The sequence below is a fragment of the Danio rerio genome, chromosome 4 (genome assembly GCF_049306965.1).
Source record: "Danio rerio strain Tuebingen ecotype United States chromosome 4, GRCz12tu, whole genome shotgun sequence".
NCBI lineage: Eukaryota > Metazoa > Chordata > Actinopteri > Cypriniformes > Danionidae > Danio > Danio rerio.
Window position 1 is genome coordinate 9,451,436 of NC_133179.1, and position 17,801 is coordinate 9,469,236.

The following is a 17,801-nucleotide window of genomic DNA, read 5'->3' on the forward strand; positions in this document are numbered from 1 at the left end:
AGGACAGAACAAGACGGGGAAACTACCAAACCTTTCCTGACCTGAGAGAAAGAAAGTGTATTATCTACATCAACCCAGGTCTGCACATAATGACTCCAAACTGAAAAAGCACACTGAGAAACAATGGCTCAGGCTTAAAATTCAGCCTCACATAAGGACAAATTGTCCAAAAGAGGCCTTAATCATGTTTTGCTATTCCTTTATTGTGAAAAATCTTCAAAATTAAACAGCTCACGGTCTCCCACAGAAGGGATTTATGCTATCTGACAAACAACTTCTGCCAACCTGACCAAAACACATCGATCAATCAGTCAGTACAGTCTGCAAGTTTATGTCACAATTAAAATATTACATACCATCGAGACACGGGGTGTTTTGAGAGAGTAACAAAAAAAAAAAACTTACAACTGCGAAATGTCTGGCTCAGTCTGTGATTGTAAGGTTAGTTTGCATCGATCAGCTCAATCATTTACATTGTCAGAATTTGAGTGTAATATAGAAAAACTAACAGTAAGTACGTTTACATGGACACCAGCAATACGATTTTAATATAATTAAGACAAATCTCTGATTAAGAGGCTATGTAAACAGCGATTTTTGTTTAATTTATTCCAATTAAGGTTATAATAGAAACTAAACAGATATCAAATTAAGAAGAGAAGTATGCCGATTTTAGTCACATTATTGATGTGCAGTACAGACATGTAAACACTGCAATCAAACTATTACTGTTGTGTATGTTTTTAACTATATTTTGCGAGAGCATAGTCTCTACATGCGGCTGTTTGACACTATTCTCTGCACCTACCGAGACAGTAAAGGACCACAGACACCTGCATCGCATAATGCAGAGTTTTTTTCTCCCATACGCCATGCGGTATCTAATTCCATTTAAACAACACTCTTCCAGCTGTTCTTACTCGCATCCAATATATCATTTGTCACAGGTGGCATAAAGGAAATGTTCCTGAATGAAAGTGGAAGTGCCAAACTGCAGTTAAAGTCAACAAATTAAAAAAGAAACACCCACAATAATATAAAACTCCAGAGGAAATGTGGATAGCTGGTGACACAATGACGTTTATCGAATTATGTGCTATAACATGCAAAACGGGATCATGAAAGGAACATTCAAAAAGCAACTTGTGTAAACACAATCATATTATTATTTTTCTCGTATAAGGACAAATAAGTCGATTACTGGTGTTTATGTTCATGACGTTCATGTAAACGTAGTCACTATTAATAAATGATTGTGTTTACAATTGCTTTAGAAGCAATTTAGAAGCTATCTCGTGATTATGGTAAGATGCTACATTTCAGACACACATTGGAAGTGTTTGGCCATCCACAATGCATTAAATCAAGCTGACCAATCAGAACATAGATTTTCATTGTAGAAACTGGAACTCAAACATAAGCTGCGTCCCAAATGGCACACTATGCACTTATGCACGATGTACTTATATACTTACATACTCAACAGCATAGAATATGTATGTAGTGTGGTCCCAAATGAAACACTTGTGTTTTTTTTACTAAGCGAAGAAATTCACACTGTTTCCCTGATGATGTTTGACGGCTGCCAAGTTAGCGAAATAAATGACCAAAGTACCAAATATTACCTGCCATGAATATAACCACATTCACCATCGGGAGGTGGTATCATCACTCTTGTATCACTGGTCTAACAAAGCACTTCCAGAATCAGAGTTTCTCTTTAGTCCAAGTTTGTCCTGATCTTCTTGGGACGTTTCTGATGCATAAAGTGCTTGTGAGATGCTAAAACTACTAAGACCACATTTTCTTCAGGATGTATATTTTCTGTGAATGCAAACCCAATATCCAAGGATAACTGGATATGACAGTGCTAACCAGTGACCCAAGACACATACCCCTGGATAAAGTTGTTTTAGTGCAGGGATGGGCAAACTTGGTCCTGAAGGGCCAGTGTCCTGCAACGTTTAGCTCCAACCCTAATCAAACACACATGCCTATAGCTTTCTAGTGATCTTGAAGACACTGATTAGCATGTTCAGATGGGATTGATTAGTGTTGGAGCAAATCTCTGCAGGACACTAGCTCTCCAGGACGAAGTTTGTCCATTTCTGTTCTAGTGGTTTCTGGATATTTTTGATGAATCTTACAAATTGTGCCTTTATGCATGTTGATTTTTTTTATTTAGAATACCCTATAAAATGACGGCATTTTAATATAGCACCATATGTCCATCTTATCACCAAGAAAACAACCATAGAGATTTTAAACAATCTCCAACTAAAGTGGACTACTCCTGCAAAAACCTACTAAAACTATTGATTTTATTCTTCAGCAAAACTGTCCAGCAAATTTCAGCCTCTACCTATGATCTCCAGTAAGGTTGTAGCATCACTTTTGATTACTTGGAAATCATGTCAGATCTTTTTATTTTATTCAGGTCTTGTCTGAGAATCATTTCTTAGATCTTGTATGTTCCACGTTCGCTGTAAGCCTGAAGGTTGTAAGAAGAAGATACAAACACTTGTTTCTCGCACTAGTGCAGTTGCTCAGCAGGCAAATACAAATCATTCAAGACCAGTGAACACACAAAGATGCAGATTTGCTAAGGACGACAGCTTAAACTGCGATCCCACACTTCTGCTACACATTCATACATTAGCACTGTTAATTCATGAACATCTGTACTTCCAAACGGTTTCCTCTGTCTAGTTCAAATTAGCTAGTTAGGAAGGCAAATCTGCTCATGAAACAATTCAGTAATGATTTTACAGTGTTTATGAGTGAAAATTAGCATTTTTTTGTCATTTAAAAATCTTTTTACAGATTTAATTAAAACATGTAATGTAAAAATAATACTAAATACTGCATATAAAATTATACTAAATGGCTTTTAACATAAGAATGGATATTTAAGTGGTAACAATCTTTTGTCAAATGGTTAAAAAAACACACTATAGAGTTTAGATGCAAAAATCTCTAAAATGCTGTTTGATATTTTCTTATAAAATTAGCATATTTCTCCAATTCTTGTGTGTAGGCTCAAAAATGTTACTTTAATAATGATGAGTAAGTTATTTTCATTGCCTTTAAAGTAAAATAATGTAACATAAACATAGGAGGCTGAGAAAAATGCTCATTTTAGGAGAAAATTTCAGATGGCATTTAGAGGTTTTTGTATCTGAACTCTTCATATAGACAATACCAGCAGTTAACGCTTTATGCATTTGTGCTTTTATTCAGTAATGACACACAAAAATGTCTTAAAGGGATAAAGACATATATATTTATAAATGCATGCAAATTTTAACTTTCTAAAAACAATCTATCAACCAATTAATCTACAATACAGAAACAACTATAAAATGCAAGACTAGTTCACTGTACAATTGCATAAATATATAAGATAAGTGCTTTGAAATCTCTATTTTTATTCGATGTTTGACGTAAATGAAGTTCCCAATGTAAGTTCGGGAGAAGCCTGATCAGTCAGGTGGGTTTGTCAATCATCATTAGTGTATATAAGTAACGGTTGTTGCACTGTTTCAGTTGACTTTTGTTCCGGCATCCCCCTACCTCCCCATCTCCTCCTTTTTTTTTTCAAAATGTTTTAAAAGGCAGACGACTCATACTTGAAGCTTGAGTCAAGCATCGAGCTTCCTCCAAGGACAGGAAGTCTGAGCTCTCTTTGGAGGTTGATAGCTTGGGCCCTTTGCTTCAGCAGTTGATTGAGCAGGTAAACTACTGAATCTCAAACGATACATGGGGGTGGGACATAATATAGCTCCTCCTCTGTGCAATAGTTCTGCCAGTGAGAGTGGTTTAACTTAAGTGTATCAGATGAAAAGCAAATGAGAAGAGTCTTGAAAGGGGCGGGACTTTAGATGTCAGACACTAAAGGGGATTTGATTGGGCATGATTTGATAAGAAACCGAAGTATAAGTTGACGTGAATAAAACCAATGATCCATTAAGGTGGAAGTGACAAACTATAAGCTATGTTTATATCAGTTTTATGTCTTCTAAGCATGAATTTTGTCACTGTTTTGGAGCACACTAGCATATAGAGATCTTAAAAACTAACAATAAAGATGCTAACATTAAAAAAAAAACTTTTAATTTCAAGGGACCTTTAAGTTCATATGTTATCCTCTAAAATGTATGCTTTAATATGCTGTATTGCTATTCACCATACATACTTTGAGGTTTAAGGTGATACTCTATTACTGAAGTACCCAAAATGGCTAAAATATAAAAGCTGACAAGTTCAAGCAGTCTCCAAGATCTCAGACTAAATAAGAGGAAACAGTTCTCAAAAACATCAGTGTGTGGAGGCAAAAGAGAAAAATATATATAACTGACAAGGAAAAAGGCCCTGAGACTAGGTTAGCGTTAAGAGCATCACCATATGAGGAAGTACATGTGTGACTGTGCGTGTGTGCGTAAGTGTGTATTTGCACACACTTTAAAGTATTGTGAGGTAAAAAGTAAATCATATCTCTGAGGATTGTTGCTGGATAAAGAAAGGAAGCATGTGTGTAGCGAGTTCTCTCAGATGCGCAGGAGCAAAGATCCAGAGATGAGAAAAAGAACCACGTTATAAATATTTATACAGAGACAAACGCGAGAACAAATGCAAGAACTTCCTTTTTGGCACAGGGACGGCGTGCCAGAAAGAAAAAGAGCGAGGCAGGACAGCAGAGAATCAATAGCAGGGAAAAAGATGAGACACACGAGCGGGAGTCTTAATCTGACTGGTGTCTCCTGCGCCCCGCTGACTAACCTCCATCCATCCACCCATCCATCCATCCAGATATCATGTTTTACATTCCCTCTCCTGAAACTACGCCACTCATCTTTCTGATTTCCTTCATTGCTGAACCTTCCTCTTCTTTTTTTGGACATGCACATGTGTACATGGGAGTAATACATAAAAAATGCCAAACATCATGGCTATGACCTCTACATGCCACTGATAGTCTAAGATAAAAACATAAACCTTCATAATCTCCTTGTGATAAAAGGATTTAAGGATTTAAATTTACATGCAAATTCAGAAAGAACACAGTTTGTTCAAAAAGATGTTTTTAGGATTATTGATTTGTCCAAGATATTCATTCATTCATTTTCTTTTCTTTTCGGCTTAGTTTCTTTATTAATGAGGGGTCGCCACAGCGGAATGAACCGCCGTGTTCAAGATTTTTTTTATTGCTTTTTTGTACATTGAGATTTTTAAATAATAAATTCTTCAATAAATTTATGCATACAGTTTCCCAGTATTGGGGTGCGACTGGAAGGGCATCTTCTGTGTAAAACCCATGCAAGAATAGTTGGCGGTAGGGTTGCATCATTGCAAAATTTAACTCTAACCCAATAGTGTGAGCAATTATTTATTTGGACGTGTTTTGAAGCCCTCTGACTAAGAGTTTAGGTGAATTTAAACCATTTGGGGATAAGAAATTATGAAGTTTGCTACTTTAGCAAAGGTTAATTTTGTTTAATTATTAATAAAATTAAGAGTATGCAGTGTTATTTGACATTTGTTTATTGCACTGAGTACTATATATATATATATATATATATATATATATATATATATATATATATATATATATATATATATATATACACACACACACACACACAATTTTGTATATTTCATGCTGATTTTCTACTCCCTATACAAAATTATGCCAATCAATGTTATATTATCTTTCTAAATAGTCATCTTGTGAAATTAATATCGCAATATATTGCAGAAATATAAAATATTGCCAGTTTTTTCAAAATCATGCAGCCCTAGTTGGCGCTGTGGTGACCCCTGATAAATACGGTACTAAGCCGAAGGAAAATCAATGAATAGATTTATGCATACATTTACATAGACATTTATATTTTTATGAAGTGTACAGCATAAAATTGCAAATGTTTCTATTATGTCTATTATATAAAAAAAAATGTCTAAAATTTGTACTTGTCAACCAAACACTTAAATGACTGCATATGAAATATTTTCATATTTATTTCTTTATTTCTATTTCTTTATTGTACAGGAATACAAAATATTGGAAAAATAATTATATTTACACAAATATTTGGATAAAAACTAAGATAAATGTGTAGGAAGAGGCAAATGCCCAAAAGACTTACTTAAAGCCTCTACCTAAATAATAATAATAATAATAATAATAATAATTGCATTACAACAAATGCTAAATTACCATTAAAAGTGAATAATTTCTCTGTTTTTACTCTTTGGGTACATTGAAAAAAAAGAGTCTAAGATGATTCCTTGGATATATATTTATTTCAAGATAAGTAGCTGTAAACAATTAATTTGGGCTGAATTTAAACTAACAAATTAAGTTGAACATTACTAAATTTATTTGGTTTGTTTAAATTCAACCCATATAAAATGCTTGCAACAAATTTGCAGAAATCATTTCTTTTCAGTCTATCACACACGGTGCCATGAAACAAATAAAAATACAGACTGTATCCAATTAAAAGGATACAGTAGTTCACCCAAAATTTAACATACTTGCTTTTTCCTCTTTCTCAATTTTTTCCAAACCTTTAAGCATTTCTTTCTTTTGCTAAACACAAAGGAGAATATTTTGAAGAAAGCTGTAAACCATAGTATGAAAAACACTTTGGATGTCAATGGTTTTTCAAAATATCTTCTTTTGTGTTTAACGGACGAAAGAAACTCCTAAAGGCTTGAAACAAGTAAAGGATGAGTAAATTAGTATTTTTGGGTGAACTATCCCTTAAATTAGTCATTCCATAGTCAAAAAGTAAGAAATATTTTTTTTCGGTGTACTGCTTTTGGTTAGGTCAAGCTGAGTTTGTGAATTGTGCAAGACTATAAACATTATCATGCACAGTACATGTATCTGGCTGATGCTAAAAACCTTTGTTTGTATTTCAGCACGGACTGACTACTACCATATGGCTTCATAATACATGAAGTCTAGGCTTCAAGTCTTCTGCATTGTTCGTTTATTCAAAAAAATCTATTTGCTAATCTGATGATGCTTTTCTGCTAAGAAAAAGACTGCCATTTTCAGCTTTAACACTTTTTATCACATTTAAATCGACTAAATTAATGCAGAAATGCATGCTAATTTAGTCAAAGGATGCTGCTGGAGCTTCAGTGATTACGCATACAGCACGGTAAAATACAATTAAGGAAGAGAATGAAAAAAAAAAACACATCTCACCAAGCCAGTCGTTAAACTTCTTGACTTCACTGGGCAGGCCGAGCTCTGTGAAGTCTCCAGCGTGCAGTAAGACGTCACCGTACGGCATCTGAATAGCGTCAGTGCGCGAGTGTGTGTCGGAGATACAGACAAACCGCGTGTAGCCCGGGGGTTTGGGGGTGTCGTGGGCTATAGGATCTACCCTTTGGAAAGACAGAGGGGGAGAGAAAGAGGTGTGGGAATATATAATGTAATATATATGATTTTTTCACAGCTTAAACATTGCATTGGCAGAAACGGGTCTCTTAGGAAAACGGCAGAGTTTTGAATAAGAATGGCCCACTTTAGTGCATCTCCTACTGGGTCGACCACACAGACTACTGACAACACACACACAGGTACATGCTCATCGAAATGTATACACACGTGCACATTTGCAAATATATAGTTGTGACCCGTTTTCCTTTGTAAATTGCCATGAAACAAATAAAAAGACAGATCAAATAATGAGAAAAGGTGAAATTTAGAATACTATAAAACAGATATGAATGAACATGCATAATAATATTTTCAAAAGTAATTAAAGGCATAATAACAATTTATTCACTATTTACTCTCACTCAAGTGGTTTCAAACCTGTAAAAGCTTCTTTCTTCTGTTGAACACAAAGAATGATATTTTGCAGAAAGCTGAAAACCTGTAACCATTGACTCCCATAGTATGAAACACACATTGGAACTAAATGGTTACAGGTTTCCAACATTTTTCAATATATCTTCTTTTGTGTTTAACGGACGAAAGCAACTCCTAAAAGTCTGAAACAAGTAAAGAATGAATAAATAATTACCAAATTTGTAATTTTAGGTGAACTAAAATAAATTAGTCGTTTCCATTAGAGCTGCACGATATTGGAAAAATCTGACATTGTGATGTTGTGTTTTTCTGCGATATATATATATATATGTATATAATTTTACCAGATGAATTGAATAGCTCTATTTGGAAAGATTATGTTAATTTAGATTAATTGGGATGATCAAGTCTTTTTTTTTATGCAGTGCATTTGCATTAATCATAATAAATTGCAAGCATACACAAATACGTCAGAGCAACGATAAAAGTGAAACAAACAGAGCTTTATGATTTTCTAGGGAGTCTACCCATATTCTGATACAGAAACTTAACAATCAAACATAAAATCATTGTATTATTGTAAAAAAAAAAAACAATCTTTATTTTTAATCTTTATTGAATAATCTAATCCTGCGATATGACTATTGCAGATATATAGTGTGCAGCCCTAGCTTCCATAGTCAAATAGTAAACTGAGAAAACCCTGAATAATTAATAATCTCAAGTTAAGTCCAAACCAATTGGATGCATTTCGCAAGTATTGTTTGGTATCTTAAAAATTAGGGCTGTAAAAATTAATTGTTTCTTCAAGGCACTTTTGCTGAACAGCTAACCGTGCCAATCGCAGCCGTTTCTGTTGAGCGTGTGATCAATCATAGGCGTTTAAGAACTCGTTCAACAATGCTCAAACAGCAAGCGGGATAATATTTACATTTATTTATTTGCTAGATCATGCTGTTCCTCATGCTGTTCCATGCATGTACTTTAGTTTTGTTTGATACATTTAAAAAGAATATTTCCTTTGAGCAGGTACAATTAAAGGTACAGTCTAAATATCTGGTTGCTTGAATTAAAGGACAAAATTGTATTACAATTAATATATACAGTTGAAATCAGAATAATTAAACCCCCTTTGAATTTTTATAATATTTCCCAAATGATGTTTAACATAGCAAGGAAATTTTCACAGTATGTCTGATAACGTTTTTTTCTTCTGGAGAAAGTCTTATTTGTTTTATTTCAGCTAGAATAAAAACAGTTTTTAATTTTTTAAAAATCATTTTAAGGTAAAAAATATTAGCCCCTTTAAGCTATACTTTTGATAGTCTACAGAACAAACCACTGTTATACAGTTACTTGCCTAATTACCCTAACCTGCCTAATTAACCTAATTAACCTAGTTAAGCCTTGTAATAAAGCCTAATAATTCTGACTCCAACTGTAAATATATTTATACATTTGAATAAAAGGCTTCTTGTGTTGCTAAATAAAATAAATAATCTTTATGGAAAGTTTCGTCAATGCACCATAATGCACCGAGTTAAGGAATTAAACCGAATCAACGGCATGATATTCATAACTGAACCGGACTAAACCAAACGAACCGTAAGAAATTGAATAGTGTAGGTTCACACCGCTATTAAAAATGCAAATCTCATGGTGTAAGACGTACAAAAAAACAGGCAAACACACACATCTACAGTTAAAGTCAGAATTAATAGCCCTCCTGAATTATTAGCCCCCCTGTATATGCTTCCCCTAATTTCAAGGCAAGTTAAGGTAATTAGACAAGTCATTGTACAGCGATGGCTTGTTCTGAGGAAAAAAAAAATTTGCTTAAGGGGGCTAATAATATTGGCTTTAAAACTGTTTTTAAAAAATAAAAACTGTTTTATTCTAGCTGAAATAAAACAAATAAGACTTTCTCCAAAAGGAAACATGTTTATGGCTGACCTCAGCCACAGCCAAGTTAAAAGAAGACCCTCCAAAAGTGCTTTAACATGCAAACAGTCCTCTATATCAAATCATGCTGTCACCATGCGAATGTCAACAAAATAAAACTTTACTAACTGACTAGTCAACTACAGAGATGCACATAAAGTCAGTTTCTTACATGTGGACATGGGGTGGCTGGAAGCGGCCCTGGTTGATATTGTAGAAAGTGAAGGCTTGAGTCGGGTTGGCGCTGTATTCGTCCACCTCTACCACTCCTCGTCCTCCTCTCTGAGATTGTTGCTGCTGTCGTCGGGCTGCCATGATTTCCGAAAGTGTGAAGGCCATGGCAAAACACACACACTCACACACACACACACTGTCTCTGTTGTTTCTTACACACCCACACTTGTCCGTAGGTGTTTGGTTTAAAGGGATTCCACTTTTGGATGTCTTGTGCAAGTCTTTGGGACAGTTTAGGGACCGTCTTCAGTGGCTGGTCCACCGTATGGCTTTGCTGCTGGGATATTGAATCTGCATGCTTCCCCTCAATCACAATACACCAGCGGACACAATACACCTGCGGGAAAAAAAGGTAGGAGATACAAGATAAAGGGAGATGCGAGCAGTGACAGCGGCTTATTATCAAAACCCACAATCAGATGTGCAGCTGACGGCGGTATGTCCCACTCTCCTGTGTGTTAGCGACAAGATCTTACACAAAGCCATGGTAACCATTCTGTCACGATTTCTGTGTCTAACAATAGAGTTCCCTGCACTTTCAAGACGGCAAGAAAAAAAAAAAAAAGATGCGACTCAACAGAGACAATTGTTTGGGAAGAAAGAGGACACAAAAAGCCCTCTGAAGAGAAAGAGGAGCTAAAATGTTTTTTTGAACTGAAATAACTAGGAGGAAAAGAGCTGAAAGCTTTCCACTCCATTCTGTGAAAAACACAAGTCCTCAAACCATTTAGAAACATTTTTTTTTATTATTATTTCTTTTGAGTTACATGTAGAAAGATAGCTAAAAGATGGATTATGACTAAGCAAATCTAAGTGGCACAAACACTTTAAATAAAGTGAGAACATCAGGTTAAAATAATTAAAAAACTGCTTCAAAATATATAATACACTCACAAAATAGTCATGCTTGAATAGGATTGTGAAATGAGAAAGTCAAATGCTAAAACGATGACACATATATATATATGTATACCATGTTATTTAATGACTGTCATACTGACACCATAGTATTTTACATTGCATTTAAAAGAACTTCAAAGACTAGCAGTCTTGCAATGCTATATGTCAAAAGAAAAAAAAAGATATTAACATCTCCAAAAATTAAATTAAAAACCAACATACTTTTGGATACTTTCTTGCTTAAAAGGAATACAAACATAACCTATATATACTAAATTGGCTTAATTGCAAAATTATAGTTTAATATTTTAAAAGGTATCTAGATAAGAAGGTCATTATTTAGATAACAGGAAACAAAACCAACACAATCACTGCCAAAAGTCAATCACTCATGCGTCAAAGAATTGACTGTATCTATGGAAACTGTCTCCGCTTTCCAAACAGTGGAGAGCATCATTTATAAAGCGCACTCTTATGCATATTCATGCATATTTAAAAGACATGCGGTGTTCATTTGCATATTAGAAATATACTTACCTGCTTTAACTCAGCAGTCTGACGAAGACAGGTTTTCAGGTTAAAAAATACTTGAGAAATAACCGGGGAGAGCGTGAAAACGTTGTGTCTTCTGTTTGCAGAGGCTCGCGCTGGTTTGTTTGAACCGGAGTCGCGTGGTGCCCCGGTTTGTGTGTGTGCGTGTGTCCGAGTGCGTGTATTACGGTAGGAGACACTCCCCCCTCGCGCAAGTTTGGGATATTTCTTCCCTCCTCTTGCGAATCCTACTATGGCCAATGGCGTCAGTCGTGTAACTTCATTAATAATCACAAACCAAATGTTCATAAGTGTTAACTGAACCGTTTAATAGTCACATGAAAAAATACCGCGAAAATGGCGCCATTTGCGAGGAACTTCACGCAACGTTAATGAATTATGACATTGTATTCGATTAAAAAATGGTATTCCTTACACTATAATAACGCAAATTTGTGTAAGCATATTATTAAGCACCTTAATATACGTTGAATATTACTTTTAATAACTATTAATACTGAAGCGCTTCAATCAAAACCGTCTACTCAGCTCCGCTTAATCAACCTCACCCAACCAATCAAGTGGAAGTCTACTGATAAAAACGTCTCGTACGTAATGAATATTAATGAGGCAACCCTTTCCCGTAGTAGAGTTTTTAATTTTCCGTCCGCTCAATTATTTCAGTCATTGACGATGGCTTCATTTTTTATAGGTCTTCCATGTACATTTAGTGTTGTTTGACGACCATCTAATCTTATTTTATTGTAAGACAGCGGCTTTTAAAACAGTAATCTTCGATGAAGATATACAAAAATGTTCGTACTGACCGCTGAACAGGTATGTAATTAGCATCTAAACTCCATCTGCAGGTCAATACCAAAACCAAAAGGTGTCTATATTCTATGGTATACTTTTTATATGCAGGATGACCCAAGTTATTAGTTTTATATGACAATTTATGTACATTATTATTAATGAAAGTAGTGTATTAGCAAACTTAATCCTAGATAAAGATGTACATTAACTACATCACTACTAATACATATAAACCTTTACTGACTTATTATATTATGAATCTGTGTTTTGTTTTACAAATGAGTGGAAATATTGTGAAAAACAGAAATGATAATAGAAATTGTTTTGCTAAACATTGGTGCCCACTGCCCCTTTGTGGTGAGCCAAGTGCATGATATTTTAAGTAGTTATATGGCCATAAGAGGGAGACAAATCTTTCCCAAAGCTGTTAGATTCCACTTTATTCCTTAATATGCCAATGCATTTTAATAAAAGAGAAATGACAAAGTACAATAAAACAACCACAACATGGGATTTGAATGATTTATTAATAAAGTGAGGTCTTAACAATAGTTTCCATTCTCTTATACACATCTTCTGGGGTTGATTTCACACTGCTGAATTGTTCATTCTTCTGTACTGTGGTCATTTACCGTTGCGGGAATCATACTATTCAACAGAGCCTTCCAGAGCAGTCATGTACATGTTAGACTGTCATCTTCCCCATCATAATGGCTCATTCTACTGTAAATATTAACTTAAGAATAAAAAAAACACTACCATTTGTACATCATTTACACATCTGAATTCATAAAGCTTACAATTCGCTCCAGCAGCAGTCTGATTCACTCTCTCCATCTGAGGGGCAAAGTACTTTGAGATCACGTTGTGTGTGTGTGTAAATAAGTCGATTTCATGTCATACATTCTTCTTCTTTCTTCAAACAGTCACGTGCCTTTCTTTAAATCAAATGAGACATTAAAATGTGATATAAAAATATTAATGACAACCTGGAGTTATCTCTGAAATGGCAAACAATATGGATTAGGTAATGCATCTGTGTTCATGCATGAATGTATGTTCATTTATGGTCGATGCATGAGCTAACGTGTTTCCCTGCCCATATGTGGATATTAGAAATACAAGCATTAATAAGTGCTTATATAACAAAGCAGCTTTAGAATGATCACTCCGCCCCTTACGTCCAAAGCATATGCAAAACTATGCAGAATACTGTAAGATGACAGAAAGGGTCATTTTCAACTTTATGGCACATCTACATGTGATACAATTATGATGTTTTTTTCCCCTAATATCTCACCCAAGTCTTGCAAAAAGATCCGTTTTTACAAAACAGACCAAGAATATTAAATAAAACTGTACCAGAACTACATGTAGAAACGTACAAACCTCTGATAGTATTTTTTGGCTTCCAACATGGTCATTCTGCTGATTTATGAGGTGAAACAATCTGAGCAAGTCAACATTCAAATACTTCAGATATTTCATCAGTTCAACAAACAGCCTCTTTTCTTCATCCACAGTTCAAAAACAAGAGCAAAATATGTGTCTTTGTGCACAGCACAAAGGTGATTTGTAATTAATTACTATGTAATAGATATGTTTTAACTATGTAATAGACCATATAATGACTTTGAATCCAAAACAGACTTCTTTTTTTATCTGACTTGACAACCTCTTCAACATTTTCATGAGTTTTATGACAACCAGCTCAAACAAAGTAGCCTGACTTGCCAAAAAAAATCATATTTACACTTTTTCAAAATGTTCCATCAACAATAACATCTAAATGTGTCCTGTGTGAAAAAAAAAAATACAAAAGAGTTACCAGATAGTACTTCAACATTAATATTTTCTTGATTTTAAACTGCAAAAAAAAAAAAAAAGAAAGAAAAAACTTATCATGAGATGATTATAATGATGCTTGTTTCTGTTTTCAGGAGAGGGAGAGCTGAGAATATCTTTCCGTATCCCTGTAGAAGGGCAGATTTGATAATTCTTGTTCCTACAACCAAGGTAAAACATCTCTATACAACAAAAAACATTACAAAAAAAAGTTACTTAGATTTTCTTATTCTCTACAATATAAAATTCAAGTGCAATTGAAGCTCCAAATACTAGTTAAACAACGTACACATACTCTCATACTGACAGGTAGTCTTTGTCTTTTCTCTTGTTTTTTTTTCTTTTTCTTTCATTTATCTGCTGTTGTTATTTTTTTTATTTTATGGTCAGAACTGAAACTAATTCCATTCTTATAGTCTGAAAAGAAACTTTAAGTGCACTAGGATATTGAAACTATGGAGCCTGGTCAGTCTTAAAAATAATACATTTACAAAATAGAATTCATTTATGCACAGCACAATTCAAATTTACAAAGTCCAATTTGATAAATGCAACACACAATTTGTAAAATAAATATTTTTGCCAAAAGAAACGTATTTGTGTATTTATGAATCGTGTTTTGAATTTACGATTTTTTGATTTGAGTATTTTTGACATGTTTTGAATTTACAAATTGGATTTTTGTATTTATGAATCGTATTTTGAATTTACAAATTGGATTTGTATATTTTTGACTCGTATTTTGAATTTACAAATTCAATTTGTGTATTTTTGACGTGTTTTGAAATTACAAATTGGATTTGTTTATTTATTAAGAGTATTTTGATTTTACGAATTGGATTTGTGTATTTTTGAATAGTGTTTTGAATTTACGAATTTAATTTTTGTATTTACGAATCATGTTTTGAATTTGCGAATTAGATTTGTGTATTTTTGACTCGTATTTTGAATTTACAAATTGGATTTGTGTATTTATGAATCGCATTTTGAATTTATGAATTAGATTTGAGTATTTATTAATTGTATTTTGAATTTACGAATTGAATTTGTATATTTTTGACGTGTTTTGAAATTACAAATTGGATTTGTGTATTTATGAAGCGTATTTTGAATTTATGAATTGGATTTGTGTATTTTTGAATCGTGTTTTGAATTAACGAATTGGATTTTTAGATTTACGAATCATATTTTAAAATTACGAATTGCCTTAGTGTATTTTTGAATCGTGTTTCGAATTTCCAAATTGGATTTGTGTATTTTTGAATCATGTTTTGAATTTACGAATTGGATTTTTAGATTTAGGAATCATATTTTGAATTTACGAATTGCCTTAGTGTATTTTTGAAGCATATTTTGAATTTACGAATTGGATTTGTGTATTATTGAATCGTGTTTTGAATTTACAAATTGGATTTGTGTATTTTTTATCGTATTTTTAATTTATGAATTGGATTTGAGTATTTATGAATCTTATTTTGAATTTATGAATTGGATTTGAGTATTTATGAATCATAATTTTTAATTCACGACTTGGATTTGTGTTATATATGAATCATGAAATACATGTTTTTGCATGTATTTACAAATTGTCTAGAACGTATGAATTATATTTGTAAATGCTTATTTTTGAGACTGATCTGGCTCCATATTGAAACCCCTTGTGCACATCAGGGGCATGAAAATGACGTTTTTGAAACAAGAATATATATCTGTGTGTGTCTGTTTGTGTCCTACTACTATGCCATAAACTTGCACATCATATTTTGTACACGCAAACACACACACATATATAAATACATACATATACAAATATATATATACTGTAGATATCAAACATCCAACAAGGGCTTTCGCAAAATCGAGCACATAAATTATAGCAAACAAAGACAAAAAAGGGGACAAATCTCAGAGAGAAAGAAGGCCAAATGTCTTTATCTTCTTGCAGTAGTGAGGCCTTCTGAAAGCTAGTGGAGAAAAAGAGGTGGAAGAGAGATGAGGAAAGAAAGTCGTGGATCAGAGTTTCGGGTTTCTATTTATACGGCCGTAGAAACCTTGAGACTTTGGAACGTAGCAGTTTGATGAAGGAACGTGGGAACATTTCCTTTGATTCCTGCACAGTGTATTTAAAGTAATTTTGAGGGTGAGCCAGTACGTCAAACAGAGCTTTAATCAGCTTCTTATCCTGTAAACAGAGCAAAAGGCGATTACAAGTTACTGATGAAGTGTTTTTTTAAAAGCGGTTATGCGCTGAAGTGGAAATATATGCTCACTTTTAATATCTCCTGATGGTTTTCTGAGGCATATAGTCGACCGTCTCGAACAATGTCTTCTATGAGTTGCTGGTAATCTTCTGTAATATCAAACACATATTGCCTTGAGCATGTAGGATATTATTCATTCATTCATTTTCCTTTGGCTTAGTCTCAATTTCAGAGGTCGCCACAGTGGAATGAAAATGTTTAAAGTCTTGTTTTGTCTTTCATTTACTTCTAATGTAATCCTACTGTATGTGGCTAAATGTACATGGTTGTATTTGTTTGTGTCTTACCATCATAAGTGACATATGGAACCTGAAATCCCTTTCCACTGTTACCCTCATTGGATTTAAACTGGATCCACAGTTTGCGTGAACGGGAGGTGAAGGCGATCGGTCGCTCATAAGTTTGGCAGGTCTCATAAGTTGTAATGGAAGTGGGCAGGGCTAAAAAAAGAGAGAAAAGAGTAGCTTAATAACATGCATTTCTGCAGCAATACACTACCTGAGTCTCGTCTTGATCCCAAGAACAAATAATAACTTGAATATTCTAGTTGATCATTTGGAAAAGTTGCAGAAGGTAGACTTTTCAGATGAATCATCTGTTGAACTGCATCCCAATCATCATAAATACTGCAGAAGACCTACTGGAACCCGCATGGACCCAAGATTTTCAAAGAAATCTGTCAAGTTTGGTAAAGGAAAAATCATGGTTTGGGGTTACATTTAGTATGGGGGCGTGCAAGAGATCTACAGAGTGGATGGCAACATCAAGAGCCTGAGGTATCAAGACATTTGTGCTGCCCATCACATTACAAACCACAGGAGAGGGCAAATTCTTCAGCAGGATAGCGCTCCTTCTCATACTTCAGGCTCTACATCAAAGTTCCTGAAAGCAAAGAAGGTCATGGTGCTCCAGGATTGGCAGCCCAGGCATCAGATATAAACATTATTGAGCATGTCTGGGGTAAGATGGAGGAGGCATTGAAGATCAAAAAGAGTCTTAATGAACTCTGGGAGTCCTGCAAGAACGCTTTCTTTTCCATTCCAGATGACTTTATTAATAAGTTATTTGAGTCATTGCAGAGGTTCCTACATCTAATTAAATAATAAAAAATCAAGGCATGATCATATTTTATTTTGGTGAAATAAGCATAATCTAGAGGCATTTGCCTTTCAGATAAGCCACTTATGATACCAAATGATTAACTAGAAGTCAAGTTATTATTTGTTTTTTCGAAAACTTGGATAGTCGACAAGATTTCTGTTAGGTAGTGTGCTTAACTAACATCCAAAACGACAGTCTTTATAAAAATGCACTAATGCCTATTTTCAAGCATCATTTCCTGTAAATAATAGCACTTATTAGTAGTTATTCTTGCTCATTGATTATGTACTAATACTTTTTTAAAGGTACATGCACTTATTTATTACATAGTAATTCTTTAT

General features: G+C 34.1%; 2 protein-coding genes across 7 annotated transcripts in view; both read right to left on the reverse strand.

Annotated features, from left to right (window-relative positions):
• Window positions 1-11,596, reverse strand: part of mpped1 (metallophosphoesterase domain containing 1) — a 108,661-nt gene extending 97,065 nt beyond the window's left edge. For 4 of the 5 annotated variants that reach the window (XR_012401822.1, XR_012401823.1, XR_012401824.1 and 1 more), the window contains exons 1-3: window positions 11,444-11,596; window positions 9,945-10,343; window positions 7,220-7,401 (exon numbers count right to left, since the gene is read on the reverse strand). Coding sequence is in view for 2 of the 5 variants with exons in the window: in XM_009300178.5 (XP_009298453.1) it covers window positions 7,220-7,401; window positions 9,945-10,111 (349 nt within the window). In the remaining 3 variants the exon portion in view is untranslated. The remainder of the gene's footprint in view (window positions 1-7,219; window positions 7,402-9,944; window positions 10,344-11,443) is intronic. The other variant, XM_017355267.4, reaches the window with a different exon arrangement.
• Window positions 11,597-15,545: 3,949 nt separating this feature from the next.
• scube1 (signal peptide, CUB domain, EGF-like 1) overlaps window positions 15,546-17,801 on the reverse strand; it is a 101,818-nt gene continuing 99,562 nt past the window's right edge. For both annotated transcript variants that reach the window (NM_001260500.2, NM_001328599.1), the window contains 3 exons: window positions 16,647-16,799; window positions 16,369-16,448; window positions 15,546-16,280 (listed from right to left, as the gene is read on the reverse strand). In NM_001260500.2, coding sequence (NP_001247429.2) covers window positions 16,128-16,280; window positions 16,369-16,448; window positions 16,647-16,799 — 386 coding nt within the window. In that variant the 3' untranslated portion in view covers window positions 15,546-16,127. The remainder of the gene's footprint in view (window positions 16,281-16,368; window positions 16,449-16,646; window positions 16,800-17,801) is intronic.